This window comes from Juglans microcarpa x Juglans regia, chromosome 6S (assembly GCF_004785595.1).
Source record: "Juglans microcarpa x Juglans regia isolate MS1-56 chromosome 6S, Jm3101_v1.0, whole genome shotgun sequence".
NCBI classification, from domain to species: Eukaryota; Viridiplantae; Streptophyta; class Magnoliopsida; order Fagales; family Juglandaceae; genus Juglans; species Juglans microcarpa x Juglans regia.
Genome location: NC_054605.1, coordinates 21,847,110 through 21,862,343, shown reverse-complemented (window position 1 = coordinate 21,862,343; position 15,234 = coordinate 21,847,110). Strand labels below are relative to the sequence as shown.

The 15,234-nt window shown below is 36.9% G+C and overlaps 3 protein-coding genes across 5 annotated transcripts; all 3 read left to right on the top strand.

The window, feature by feature from the left end:
- The first annotated feature begins 378 nt into the window (after window positions 1–378).
- LOC121237768 (mitochondrial import inner membrane translocase subunit TIM50-like) lies at window positions 379–5,162 on the top strand. 3 transcript variants are annotated; one of them, XR_005934969.1, is made up of 11 exons: window positions 379–827; window positions 1,126–1,214; window positions 1,387–1,423; window positions 2,831–2,892; window positions 2,977–3,090; window positions 3,336–3,440; window positions 3,532–3,630; window positions 3,861–4,020; window positions 4,233–4,335; window positions 4,460–4,604; window positions 4,970–5,162. XR_005934969.1 is itself a non-coding variant. In XM_041134645.1 (10 exons), exons 1-10 carry the CDS (start codon window positions 560–562, stop codon window positions 4,503–4,505), a joined length of 1,083 nt encoding a protein of 360 aa, XP_040990579.1. In that variant the 5' UTR covers window positions 379–559; the 3' UTR covers window positions 4,506–4,806. The 3 variants fall into 3 exon arrangements, 1 of the variants encoding a protein (XP_040990579.1); XR_005934968.1 differs by having other exon boundaries at window positions 4,961–5,162; XM_041134645.1 differs by lacking the exon at window positions 4,970–5,162 and having other exon boundaries at window positions 4,460–4,806.
- Window positions 5,163–5,844: 682 nt separating this feature from the next.
- On the top strand, window positions 5,845–8,083 carry LOC121237297 (zinc transporter 11). The gene is made up of 3 exons (XM_041133985.1): window positions 5,845–6,572; window positions 7,091–7,149; window positions 7,322–8,083. Exons 1-3 carry the CDS (start codon window positions 6,134–6,136, stop codon window positions 7,823–7,825), a joined length of 1,002 nt encoding a protein of 333 aa, XP_040989919.1. The 5' UTR covers window positions 5,845–6,133; the 3' UTR covers window positions 7,826–8,083.
- A 2,845-nt stretch (window positions 8,084–10,928) lies between these two features.
- LOC121237839 lies at window positions 10,929–14,398 on the top strand. Its single transcript, XM_041134737.1, has 5 exons — window positions 10,929–11,167; window positions 11,618–11,813; window positions 12,684–13,087; window positions 13,160–13,379; window positions 14,013–14,398. The coding sequence occupies exons 1-5, from the start codon at window positions 11,013–11,015 to the stop codon at window positions 14,202–14,204; spliced, it is 1,167 nt and encodes a 388-aa protein (XP_040990671.1). The 5' UTR covers window positions 10,929–11,012; the 3' UTR covers window positions 14,205–14,398.
- Window positions 14,399–15,234: the final 836 nt, after the last annotated feature.

The window sequence follows — 15,234 nt, the reverse complement described above, 5'->3', positions numbered from 1 at the left end:
TCTCTCTTAAAACAATTATGTTTCTAGTCCGCCAAGTTTCTGTCAAATGGTGAAAAAAATACAATTATAATTATGTTTTAAAGATGTTTTTAAAAGTTACAAAAACTCCAAAAATTCTAATCCTAATTCTTTTCTAACAAATTTCTTTTTTTTTTTCATTTACTTTTTTAATCTTAAACCGTTGCACATAGTTAATCCAGTTCTAATTCTTTTATATTTTAATTTTTGCTTTAAGAAGCTTATCTATTTCCTTTTTTTTTTAATTATTTTTAAATATAAAAATTTAGTCGATTTCAATCCAATCCGATCTAAAATTTATAGATTCCGAAATCAGACTGAATTCTCGTTCCGTAATTTATAAAACCGAAATCGATAGGTCTGAAGTTCGGACCGGTCTGGTCCGGTCGCTTTTCTCGGTCCGGACCGACCAGCTTACCAGCAGGCTTCCAGCTCAAAGCCCCTCCCATTTCCAAACAGGCAAACACCTCCCGTCCAAAACCCTACTTCGAACGCCAGTCAACACGCGGAGATCTCAGAGATTAAATAAAAATTCCTAGGGATGTCCTTCCCCATACTCCGATCCCGCCTCGCCTCCTTGCTCACGAAGCACCACCGACGCCCATTAAGCTCCGACGTCCAGCCATTTGCCTCGTCGCCTGCATCTGCCGCTGCTGTTGCTCCTCCTCCTCCTAATACTACTACAGATACTCCTCTGGGTCCTTTCGATGCGAGCGTTTCAAGCAGCAACAAAGGTTGGAGGTTTCTCAAGTACGGTCTCATCGTTGCCCTCACCGGAGCCACCGCCACTGCAGGCTACGCCTCATATGGTTCTTGCTTTTTTCATTAATACGATGTCGTTTTTGTTTTGAAAACTTTATAAGATTGATAATCAATCCTTTATTTTGTAAGTAAATACTAATAATTATGAAATATGACATTCATATGATAATTAACAAGGGTAAAGAAAAATTTGCTTTATTGTTGTTTGTGTGTGCTTGTTTCCCCTTTTGAAAGCTAAAAAAATTTGTTTGGTTTTCGCTTAAAACAGTGAACGCTAATTTCATTGCGGTTTCTGGATGAATAAGATAACGAGAGCTGTAAAAAAGACGTGAATTTATTTTACAGCGTACACTTTGGATGATATCGACGTGAAGACGAGGGCATTACGATCATCAGTTAATTTCAATGCGACGGACGATGCCTCGGCTGTTGAAGTAAGTGTAGGGTCATTCTTTCTACAAATAGGGTAGTTCGGCCATTTGCTGCAAATGTTTTGATTTGTGTGCACTTTGCGTGTGCGTTTGCTGCGTTTGAGGTTGTGCGGTGCTAGTATTTGCAATACAATATCGGATAAGGAGTAACATTTTTCATCGATCTCCCGTGCAGAAATTTAAAGGTTTGCTTAACTCTGCTGCAATGACAGGTAGGAACCTTGATTTTCCATTTGTCGGCTTTCATTGGATGGTTATTTCTGAAAGCATACCCTTTGTATTTAATCATTTCATCGTATTGCCATTCAAGTCTTAAAAGTAATATTTCAGGATTATGTAATTTGATGTTAATGCGGTGGTTGTTGCTGACGCTCACATATGAACTTAAGACATATTGAAAAACACCAAGATGTATAGATTCCCTACTGACAATGGCTGCTATGATAACTGATTGTACTGAGTATCAGCAGCAGTTGGAGTATTAGTTTTCTTGTAGGTTTTTAACCCCTAGGGGTTGGCTCAAGTGGTCAAGGCCTTGGGCTTGGAGGTATGCTCTCCCTTGGTCTAACGTTCAAATCTCCTTGGGTGCAAACAATCTTTAGGGGCCATCAGATTGGAGCCCATCGGACTGGGAGATTTTTCCCTTGAATTATCCGAGGTGCACTTGCAGAAAATTCCTTGCTGAGAGCCTGTGCACCCCCGGGCTTAGTCGGAATGTTGTTCCTGAACACCCAGTGCTACTTAAAAAAAGGTTTTCTTGTAGGTTTTGTTGTTGTCTATGTTACAAGGTAGGCTTCATTTCTTTCTAGTAACTTAGGTGTTGTGTAAAATATACAATTCTATCTATAGAAGATTTGGCCTGTTTCAAATTTTGCCATGTGGGCAGGGTATACTTCTTGCAGACAGTAGAGGAGACTCCCCCCCCCCCCCCCACCTCTCTTGAAGAAGGCATAAATATTTACCATATTGGTGGATATAGACTTTATGATTATCATTGCACCTCATTATTGTTAGAAAAATAGAAGATTTGGCCTGTTTCAAACTTTGCCATGTGGGCAGGGTATACTTCTTGCAGACAGTAGAGGAGCCTCCCCTCCCACCTCTCTTGAAGAGGCATAAATATTTACCATTTTGGTGGATATAGACTTTATGATTATCATTGCACCTCATTATTGTTAGAAAAATAGAGCATATGGGCAATCTTGTGGGCTCCATTTCATTCTATTTGTAGCTCTCATTCCCCCCACCCCTGATTGATGAAATAGCTAGTTCATTTTGTAATTAGTAGTTAGTGAAGAATCTATAGGGAGCGAAATCTAGTGAATGTCATTACTCCTTATGTGTGTGCCTGGGTTGTGAAGACGGTCTGGCTGGCACACTACATGGGTTTGAGGCTGTGTGGAAGATGAATTAAGAATATTCTCAGTCGGTTTGAAAGCCAAAAATCATAATTTTTCTTATAGTTAAGCAAGAACTTTTATTGATAGCAATCGGCATAGCCCATATACACAGGCCGCATACAAGAGAAACATCTAAGCATGATTAAGTCCAAAAACCATCTTTCTAGTTATAATTTATATTGATATCAACATTGATTCTTTTTTCCTCTAACATATCAGTGCCTGCTAAAGCAATTGAGCTTTACTTGGAAATGGGGAGGCTAATCGAAGAGCAAGTTCAGGTACATGCTTGGTTTTCATCTGTGATTTTCTACTCTAGCACAACCTTCCTTGTGTTTACCGAAACTTTTCGTGCTTCATGGCAGAGTTTTGCTGAACCATACGCAGAGAAGCTTCTTCCGGATTTGCATCCTGCAGAGCAACATGTTTTTACACTTGTTCTTGATCTGCAAGAGACCCTAATTCACTATGATTGGACGGTAAGGCGAGTACTTTTTTTTTTTTTTTTTTCCCCTTAATTTGAAGCTTTTAAAGAAGGAAACAAGATTGCTTGGCATTATCAAACTAGTTGTTTAATAGTGTTATGCTTGCTTAATATGTGATGTCGGGATTCAAGTATTGGTTTCACTTTTGCCGTGTGTTTATTTTATATCAGGTTCTTGTGCTCATGGTTTTTGTGAAATTGCTTAATGTTGTAAGAAATTAATCTTTGTGGTATTTGAAGCGAGAGAAAGGCTGGCAAACTCTCAAAAGACCTGGAGTTGATGCTTTCTTGGAACATCTGGCTCAGTTCTATGAAATTGTCATATATTCTGACGAGCAGAGTATGGTAATCTGATTGTTCACTTGCTATCTTGGTCATCACTGCTTTCTTATTTTAATATAGCTATCATTATCATGCTTTCTATTGATATGTGCAGTTTGTAGATCCTGTTGTAGAAAGGCTGGATCCTAAGCATTGCATACGATATAGGCTATCTAAGGGCGCTACCAAGTACCAGAATGGGAACCATTACAGAGTATGACCAATTGTTGATTCACATTATTTCCCCTGCATTATATTCTATTCTTTTCATGCGTCTTCAAGATTATTGCAATCTCTGAATTCTATCTCTTGTGCTGTATTTGAAATTCTTTGATTGTTATTCTCAGCTTTTTGCCTATTTCCCATGATTTATATTTGGAAATTATTTGTGATGCTAGACCAGATTGAGAAGTGTAGACAATAATATATTGTTTCCCTTGTCAGGATCTTTCAAAGCTTAACAGAAATCCTGGAAAGATTCTTTATTTGAGTGGCCATGCGCTGGAAGGTTGCCTTCAACCAGAGAATTGTGTTCCTGTCAAGCCATGGAAGCAGCATGAGACAGATGATACAGCTCTTTTGGATTTTATACCATTTCTTGAATGTAAGCATTGTACAGTTCCTAAGTTCATTCCATATAATATTGAATGAGACGCACCTTTGCTCATAAAAAAAGAAAAAGAAAAAGAACGGGACACTCCTTTAGTGTTTATAGTTACCATGTTGTTGAACTACTACTGTTCTTGTGTGAATACTGCCTGGTTTGTTAATTTCTTGATTATATGTATGAAAAAGTACTGCCTGGTTTGTCTACAGTTGTTGCCCGTACCAGTCCACCTGATATCAGACCAGTACTGGCATCATACCAAGGGTGTGAGATCCCAACAGAGTTCATTAGGCGTTCTAAAGACTATCAGAGGTAAAGAAAAAAAAAAAACGCTGGTTTTGTTGCGTATTTGTTTGTTTTTGGATGGGAGAGGGGGGGAGTGATCATACTTCTTATACTGCAAGTTACATATTAATGGTCATACCAAATGATGCAGGCGAATGGAAGAACAGAAGCAGCATGGTCGTTTATGGAAGCGTTGAGGCCAGAATAAATTTTAAAAGAGGTGAAGGAAATTGCAGGGCTTGATTATTAACTTGGGGTGACGAAAAAAAAATAAATACAAGGCACTGCTTTTGAAGGTATGAAGACAAGTTTCTTTCAAGCCAAAAGCCATTTTGGCTAAAGATTTTGAACTGCATCATATAAGTTCTAGCAAGAGAATTATGTAATTCGTTCACTGACATCTGAGACTGCGATTATTGCATCTAGATTATTTTTTAAGCGCGAGAAACACAATTCTGGCTTTTACATAAATTGAATAAGTTTTGTGCTTGTTGATAAGTAGGTTGTCCTTGAGAAGAACAGGGTTGTGACGTCACAATTGCCAATTGCTTGAAAACCTAATATTTTTTTTTTTTTTTTTGGTGGGGCTTTTCCTGCAACAAGAAAAAATTACTTTGGATGCTTTTTAGTTATTTCTGAGTCTTCTCCGTAGAATCTACAGGAACTGAAATGTGCATTATTACAAGTCTTCTGGGTCGTCTTGGCCTAGACCAGGCTTTACGGCGAAGTTTCCTGGAAAGGTGGTGGCATTTTGGATTTTCTTTGTACCCCAAATGTCAATGCGGTGGCGTTTCGCTTTCTCAATAACTGGTTCAGTTGAGTTTTCCATCAACTTGGGTTTTCTTTTCTTTTCTTTTATCTTGGCGTGGCGTTGGGGACATATGACTGCTGCATCTTAGCTGTAGGAGTTATCAGTAGGAATCGACGGTGATGCTGGAGCCATGCACTTCCATATCTAAGACCGGGGTTGACAAACTATGTTAACTCATTTCATTTTATTTTATTTTATTTTATCATCATAAATTTTTTAAAATTTCACATAAAATATAATAAATAATTTAATTTTTTTAAAATTTTAAAATAATAATAATATTAAAAAATAATATTTTATTAAATTTTTAATTTTTATTTAAAATTATCTACTAAATTATAAGAGCCGCAAATTCTATAGTAGTTGCAGTCACGCGAGGCTTTAAGAGCGTGCCATTCACGGAATAGACAAATTAATCAATAAATAAATATAAAGGTATGGTTTCAATCCATCACATCAAGAGACTTTGGAAAACATATCAAGAGACTTTTGAAAAATAACGTTATCTATTAAAAAAATTCTTTAAAAAGATCAGCTTGCTGAATAGAAAATTGAAAGATAAATTAATAAATATAAAATATGATTACAAATTTACAATCCATCACATCAATAATATTATCTATTAAATATTCTAAACGATGCTTAAAATATGAATAGAAAATAAGATATCAAAATTTTAAAATAAAATAAAATAAATAAATAAATATGAATAGGCTGGTGAAAGTGAAACAGCACGCCCTCAGTAGAGCGAGTGACTTGGGGGTGAACACTATACAAACGCCGACCAAAACTTTGTCTGTTAGTGTTTCCAACCATATGTTTGGTGTTGTACTACACGCTCTTTCTTGACTTTGTCGTCTTCGCCCTTTGTACTGCCTGCCTCTCTCTCTCTCTCTCTGGCCTCTCGAGTAGTACAACCTACGAAGATTTCTTTCTATACATGTGACAAAGTTGAGAATGTAGAAAAACTGAAAAATCCTTACCATATCCCTAACCTCACACTCGCAAATCGCAATGCCTCGCTTCTTCCTCTCCCTCTCCCTCCTCCTCCTCCTCCTCCTCCTCTCCGCCTCCGCTCACAGCGGCCACGACGATGGCGATGTCGACGCAATCGACCACGACCTTCGCTCCAGGCCTTTGATACTGGCTAAGATATGGTGCTTGCTAATTATCTTCATAGCCACTTTCGTCGCCGGCGTTTCCCCCTACTTCTTCAAGTGGAACGAGGGCTTCTTGACTCTCGGGACTCAGTTTGCTGGTGGTGTTTTCTTGGGCACGGCGCTGATGCACTTTCTCAGCGACGCCAACGAGACTTTCGAGGACTTGACAACAAAAGAGTACCCGTTTGCTTACATGTTGGCTTGCGCCGGCTACTTGTTGACCATGCTTGCGGATTGTGTAATCTCCTACGTGTATGGCAAGGGAAACGATGCTGCTGATCTCGAGCATCAAGGTATGTCCCTGTTCATCAAAGTTTTTATTTTTTTATTTATTTTCTGTATCTGGTATTCAATTCAATTCCATTATAGGATTTCAAAAGATTAATGCTTTTTAGTACATCTGTGATGGGAATGTAGCGTTTGATTGCTTACAGGAAATATATAATTGGTTTGTGTCATTTTGAAAGGTAAATTATTGTCTTGGATTAGCGTACGAAAGGTTATGATTTGTATTGGGGAAAGGTTGTTTAGCAGACGAAAAGTTAAGATTACTTTTCTATTTTAGTATATAGATGTCAAGGCCACCATTGCAAGGGAGACAATTTAGCTTTATGGGAAAAATAATATGCCAAACACACGAGTGAATAAAAATTTTATTACAAGGGTAGCGGAAAAATCACGGCCAGAAATAGATGAAGCTAAACAAATTCAAACAATCGGGTATCTCCTTTGTGGACTCCAAAACCAGGAGGTGAACAAGTTGTGGCAGCTTGATTGATCCCGTCATTCATTTTTTATTCTTTCATTTCAGGTGGAGTTGAGCAACGGAAAAATATTAATAACGGCGTGACTTCACAAGCACAGCATCAGGTGAGAGATATGCTCGTTCATCTCAAATTAGCATCGGAGGAGAAAACGACAGTCTTCTATTTTAGATTAACTAGCCTATACTTAATTGTCTGGGTTGTAATGTTGTACATATGGTAGATAACTTTCAGTCTTTTCTGTAACTGAGTCAATATCTGCTTGTATGACTTAATAGGTCCATCATAGCTCCGTTGCTGCTGTGGGTTCACTTGGGGATAGCATTTTGTTGATTGTCGCCTTGTGTTTCCATTCTGTCTTTGAGGGTATTGCGATTGGAGTTGCCGATACAAAAGCTGATGCCTGGAAAGCCTTATGGACAATCTCTTTGCACAAGATATTTGCAGCCATTGCCATGGGTATTGCTCTCCTCCGCAAGATTCCGAACCGTCCTCTCTTGTCATGTGTAGCCTATGCTTTTGCATTTGCCATTTCAAGTCCAATCGGTGTGGCCATTGGAATCATTATAGATGCCACAACTCAGGGTGCTGTGGCAGATTGGATTTTTGCCATATCAATGGGTCTAGCATGTGGAGTTTTCATCTATGTATCCATAAACCACCTACTATCAAACGGTTTTATACCACAGAAGACTGTCACCGCAGACACGCCATCTCTCAAGTTTTTTGCTGTGTTGTTAGGCATTGGGGTTATAGCTGTTGTGATGATTTGGGACACTTGAGGTCATGCCGAAGTGGATGTGTTTGGTTCCTGCTTGATTGAACTTTGTTGGAAGTCGGCTCTCGTCTCCCTTCACAAAAGAACATATGCATACTGTATAGTTGAGACCTTGATTGATTGTATTACACGGAAGATAAGTGCTAGTTTTTTTTTTTTTTTTTTTTTTTTTTGTCTACCTTAAGTCAGTCGTATGTTATTTGAGTAGTGTGACATATTCCAAGTTAATAGAGCATTGCGCTGGGTATAGTTTCTACTTCAACTCTTGCATATGTGTTTTGCAACTGGCATGGGTTCAGTCCAAAGATGATCTTTTTAAATGGCAGAGCAAATTCTGCAAAGTCTAAACAAATAATCTATCTGGTTTTTGTACATTGTAGGCGTAATTGTAGGCTAATAATGGAGGAGGTAATTTGTTAGCATCGTTTTGGGACTGAAGTGAATGGAGGATTTGTCCGGTAGGCTTTTCCTTGTATGTTCACTTTCGGTGTCTCAGAGAAATGGCAAAAGGCCCATACCGAGTGTGGAGAGATTTGGCAGAAGGGCCAAGCATTAGCAGGACAAAAGAATATGAAAGAAGGTGGGGAATCTGAGCATATACTACAGCAAATGACAAAGAAATTGGGAGAATATACTTCGGCCGAGGAAAGCAAGGGCTTTACCAAGCGAATCAACCATTGGAAGATAATTTCTCATGCACAGAGAAACTCTTGGAGAGAAGAGGGGTCGGTTTTCTGTTCTTGAACATGCATGCTATGTACAAAAACATCTCTCTAAATAAAAACATATATATATATATATGAGAATACCTGCAGACCGGTCAATCTACTCTTCTTCAATAAACATCCCTTTAATAGTTGGGCGCCACATATGCATTTTATTCTACTTAGTTTGGGTTTGCCTACACCTAATGAGACCCCATACAACCGTCCCTCACTTCTTCGTCTTCCCCACTATTGCATTTCCAAACGATCTCGACCCCCACACTCATCTCGAAGGTAACTTGACTTCACGACGGAACTCAAATCTCGACCCCATACTCATCTCCTCAGTAACTCGACCCCTCGATGGAGCTCAACCCAGACGGTGGCATGGAGGAAAATCGATTTCCAGAGAAAACTCATTTGAGAAAAAAATACATGTTGGTGTAGAGCATTCCAACGTAAAAGCTGCCTAAGCACAACAAAACCCACGAAGCTTCGTCGCCCATGAGCATTCTTAGCTAACTCTCCTCCACTCATTCTTATCCTTCTACGAGTGAGACCAATCCCAAGGAATATGACCATTGCCATGAATCACAACACTTTCCATTTTCTATCATTTCAAGCTCTTTTTTTTTTTAATGAAAGCCCAATAAACAGATTGAAGCAAAGCATAATAACAAAAAATATTTGCTCGTTCAAGGCGAAGATGACCCTGTAGAGACATGCACCTTGCCCACCATCTCAATCCTTCACCCACAAGAATTTCGAAGGGGCCTAGTAAAATCATAACCAAGATCCAAGGGATTCGATCATAAGCCATAATTTTATATAGTTGATGCATTACATATTGATGAAATTCCAAATGGTCGAGGGAATTCACTCATTGCGGCCCCAAACAATCATCCCTGTAATGGAATATTTGGTTGTGTCGTTACCGGTGCGTTCCAGTTCAGGCTTGGACGCGAATCCCATGAAGAAAAATACAAAATACTCTAGCACTACCCGTGCCCCTACCATGCTTTTGTTGCTTTGGTCGCGCACCTTTACTTTTCTACCACGTCTCTTCCGATCCTCTTCTTTCCCAACACCATGTACAATCCCATCACATTATCACATCTTCCTCTCCATGAAATTGACGACCTTTTATTTTTCTTTTTGCGTGTGATTGAGTATTTGTTTCTGTGGCCTTAAGGTGATGGACTGGTGGCGGCAAATGCTGGTTGTGGTGCTTTGCTTGGAGACGCACACGGGCTTAAGATGAAGACTTCAAGTCGAGCGTAGATGAAGTGAACTGTTTTGCAGTGTTTTGCAATTCAATATTGTGCGCATGAGTCTAGCTTGATTATGGTATAGTTTCTAAGGTGGCGCCCTACTATTAGAGGGTTGCTATTCTTTAAAAAATAGATAGACCGCTTAGAAGCGACTCTATATATATATGTGTATCTGGTTCGGATAATTATTTGTGGTCAATCATCAAAGGGATGCATGGAGTTGTTAGCAGTATCATCAACTTTGGCCAAGAGTCCTTGAGTCTTATGAAATAAAAGTAATCCTAACTAAGTTCATCTTTATCTCTTGAGTACATGTTGTTAATGAGTAATGTATTTATCTCTTATCGTGTTTATCTTTTTATTATTATGTAACGATGTTATATGTATCATTTAAGTAGAAATTTATTTTCAAATCTACTTTTATCGTTAAATACTTCTTTCTTGTGATGCTGACCCATTTATCCGCTCCTAATATTATGGTATCCTCAATGTTTTTTCGTGAGTTTAGATGTTAAATTGAGTTGAATTGAATTGAGTTGAGATGATAAAATATTATTAAAAATTTATTTTTTAATATTATTATTATTTTAAAATTTAAAAAAGTTGAATTATTTATTATATTTTATATTAAAATTTAAAAAAAATATAATAATAAATTGAGATAAATTGATGACCCAAACGTTTAAAAATATAATAAATACTTATATTTTGTATCCTTGATACTTTTTAATTTCTTGAATGATCAATTATCCTCGTTTTAAGCATTACTAATATGTTATTAACATTCATTTCCTATGGTGATAATGTAGAGTCTCACTTGTTAACTATCCGCTCCTAATCTTTAAGAAAAAAAAATTAAAAACTGCATCATCGTCTCACTTGTTAATTTTCAAAATTTTAAAAAGATTTAACCTATGATTAAAAAAACGCATAAACTAATTAAAATAATTTGGGAAAAAGGGTCGTGATCATCAGCGAGGATGTATTATAGTTCAATTTATATTCGTAATTCATCTCAACTGATTTCATTATTATCTATTAATTTTAACTCATAAATTTAATTATTATTCATAACTCATCTCACTACTATTCACAATCTATCTCAACTCAACTTCGAATCTACGTAGTCTCGCTCCAACATAAATGGATGTCATAATCCAGTGCTAAAACATCCGTGGTTTCATCTTCAGGGCTTCAGAATTCGGTTTCGTGGGCGATGAATTTGGACGATCTTCACAAGGTATGGGATATCAAAACCCTGAAAAAGCCTGGAGAAGACGAAGCGAGGAAGATTCTGGAGAGAATAGCGAAGCAGGTCCAGCCCATCATGCGTAAACACAAATGGAAGGTCAAAGTTCTCTCCGAATTCTGGTAAACCCTGCTTCTTTTCGATTCCACTTTTCCATTAGTTCACTACAAATCGTGGAACAAAAGGAATCAGGGAAAAGATAAAATTAAAAAATTGAAACTTTATGCTAGTTATTTAAACACCATCATCTTGAAAACACCATCATGTTTAGAAGCCGATTGGGCTTAAATGAGTGAACTTTTTTATGCCCTAATCAAGGATATGACCATTACTCGATCGAAGCCGATTTGGTTTCTCTTTGCCTTTCAACAAACTCTTTTTCATTAGCCAAGACGAGTTCTTATTGATTTTCTGTATTTCGTTTCAAGCTTCCCCAAAAGCCATCACTCCTCAATTACGTTCTATTTGATCTCTTGGAAATTGCATGATGTGGGTTAGTTTTGATTTTAATCTAAGTTTTCAGCATGCTATCTTTCAAATTGAATGGTAATTAAAAATTAGAGAATTGGCAGTCCGAACAATCCGTCAATTCTGGGGTTGAATGTGGGAGGTGGAGTGCATGTGAAGCTGAGGCTCCGGAGGCCTAACAGGGATTGGGATTTCTTCCCTTTTGATCAAGTTCTTGGTACAATGCTTCATGAGCTTTGCCATAACGTCCATGGCCCGCACAATGCCAGCTTCTACAATCTCTGGGATGAACTCAGAAAGGTCTTTCTAAATCTTCTTTTATTTTATTACAGTTAGAATTGGACTCCCGTTTGTTTTCGCATATGAGATGGGATGAGTTGAGATAAAGTTAAAAGTTGAATAAAATATTGTTAGAATATATTTTATATTATTTTTATTTTGAAATTTGAAAAAATTAAATTGTTTATTTTATTTTGTATGAGAATTTGAGAAATTTGTAATGATTAGATTAGATGCGATGAGAATAGTTGTGAAAACAAACAAGGCTGAACTTTTAAGGGCATTTTATGAAAAAATTATTGTCAAATGTACTTAATGCTTCTTAAGTAATTGAACGTCTGTAACCCTTTAGAAAAGTTCTTTTTTTTTTCCCTCCATTTTACATTAGTGTGGTCAAAGTCATCGCAGCCATAGGCAGAACTATGTTCATGCATCAATGATCAAGTTTCCAATTCCAATCGAGGATCAACGAAATTTATTTATTTCTCCAAAGTTCTGAAGATATTGCCTTTTTGATGAGTAGATATACTCAATGCAGAAATAAAAGCAGTCCTTTATAACTGGATGACTTATGATAATGTGCTCCATTTGAGGTCAGCTTTTGTTATCCATTCAAAATGTTTTTGTCCAACTTTCTGCGCTTGCTTGACCGGTTGTGTGGCACTGCAATATGTAGCATAAATTCACATATAAAGTAATAAGAATAAAAGATTTGACCTTTTGTCATTCTTGTACTCTTTGGATCTGTTTTGTGAACATCCTAGACCCACTTTCCTGCTTTGAAATTGTTTCTTAAGAAAACATGTATAAAGCAGGCTTTTGGTGGCACAATTTTCTGTTTTATATTTTTCTTATTCCTTTTTTATGCACGATGCTTTTGATTCCATGCAGGAATGTGAGGAGCTGATGGCCAAGGGAATAACAGGCACAGGAGAGGGCTTTGATCTTCCTGGGAGGCGTTTGGGTGGTTTCTCCCATCAGCCTCCTCTTTCATCTCTCCACAAAAGTGCACTGGAGGCTGCAGAAAAGAGAGCACGATCAGGATCTCTGCTACCATCTGGACCCAGACGTCTTGGTGGTGATAATACTATTATGGTTGCACTTAGTCCAATACAAGCTGCTGCGATGGCTGCAGAGAGAAGATTACAGGATGATATCTGGTGTGGGTCTCAGTCTTGCAAAGCTTCTGGGGATGAAGAAAGTAGTTCTGGTATTTTACATGACTTTGTATCTTCAGAACAAAGTGGAGGAAGCTCAAGGTCAGATGGTGGTTCCATTGCATATTCTGTGGATGCAATCTCTCAGAAAAGAAGTCAGGAGTCAGATCAAAGCGCCCTTTGTCGACCTTCCAATGATCATCTGAAAGCCAATTTTGTAGATTTATCTATCAATACTTCAAAAAGAAGTTGCAAATCAGATACCACTTCATTTTCTCAATCTACTTGCCATCCAGAATCTAATTTTGTAGATTTATCTAGTCCGTTATCTTCTGATCTGGGGAGTAGTTTGGATACAATACGTGACAGAACGCTGAATGCCGAGGAATTGCCAATGTGGGAGTGTGGAACATGCACTTTATTGAATGCTGTAAGTGCCCTAATGCATAAAATTCTTTCATCTATTCAATTTGTTATGGACTGTTTCTTGTTTGTATGTCCTTTTAGGATATGGAATTAGCATTTTCGTTTAAATTTACTTTCTTGATACTTTTGTAAGCCTGTAAGGTTAATTCATTTTGTGCAGTCAAGTTTTATCTCACTCGTAATAGTTAGAACAGGTTTATTAGGAAATGTATTCATCAATTATTAGGAAAGCTGATAGAAATTAACATAGACTTTGATAATTGCAGGTTTTTTGGTTATATTATTTTTTACTTGTGCATAAAAACAAGAATTTAAACAGATGCTTGTAAAATGAGTGAGTACTGTAGATATTATATTATATTGAAGAGAAAGGAAACTTATTGCGATGAACCAGTTGAAATGTCTGGTTTCATTGTGTCTGAGGACTGTAGTTACTAGCAGACATTTTATTTTTCTTTCATGGGAGTTGTACCCAGAAAATGAAAGCCTGAAAGGTCCTTTCTGCCTTCTGGTGTGAAACCTGAAACCTATAAACATGTCGTGTTTCGTTTTTTTGAAACCCAGATTGCCTTCCTACTTCCTAGTATAACACTAACAAGTATTTTGCATGTGAATGATTGATGGTCTATCACTGCAGCCATTGGCTCCAATATGTGAGCTCTGTAGCACTCAAAAGCGAAAAGATGTTCATACAAACTACAAAGTCTGGTCCTGTAAATTTTGTACATTGGAAAACAGTGTGAAGTTGGAGAAATGCTGTGCCTGTGGTCAGTGGAGATACTCACACGGAGCACCAGTGTCCATCCAAGCACGGAATCTTGGCACTTGAGGGATACCTTTCAATTGGCCAACAATGAACAATCTTCCAACATGGGTATTTTTTTTACCAAGTTAAAGGAAAAACAGTAATTTTGCACGTCTACTTTTAGGTCAAGTTGTTATGGCCATTTTCTTGTGTCCATGTATTTATTGTCAAGGATCGTATTGCTGTTGTGCAAACTGTTCATATCTTGAGAATAAGCACTATGTAAACTTTAGATAGATAGATAGATAGATAATAAGTTGCTATAAGTTGCTACGTGAAGGAAAAATGTGTAATTTGCAGGAAAAAAGATCATTTCAACACGGAAAAATGTTAATTTTTATGTATGATACCATAAATAAATATAAAAAAACACCATATAAACATAATTCAATATGCTTAAAGCACATCATAGTAGTGACAAATTATAAATTATAAACCATGATTCTCTCTTCAATGGAGAATTACAGTCCAAAAATCACTAGGGGATAAACTTTTTGGATACGACCTTATTGTACAAGTTCAATATGTGGAGAATAAAGACTTGTTCAAATGTCCTGGGAGTTGGAATAGAGCTCCAGTATCTTCTTTAAATCTCAAATTTGTATAAGCTCATGCGAATCAAATAAAGTTTAGGAATGCTACTAAAATGAAAGTGCATGAGACATCCCAAAGATGTATTAAGTTTGTTTGTTTTGCTGCAGGTCCCAAAAATGGGGGGAAAAAAAAAGGGAAAGAAGCATCCACTATAATTTATGACTAAGGAAATTTTTCAGTTCATCTCATCTTGTCTAATCATTATAACTTTTCTAAATTTCTATATAAAATAAAATAAAAAATTCAACTTTTTCAAATCTTAAAATATTAAAAAAATATATGCTTACAATATTTTATTCAATTTTTAACTTTAATTTCAACTTATCTCATATTAATGCTTACAATATTTTATTCAATTTTTAACTTTAATTTCAACTTATCTCATCTTATCTGTGAAAACAAACGAGACATAAAACTTCATATTTAGATTCACAATACTCTAAGATCAGCTTTCAAATTG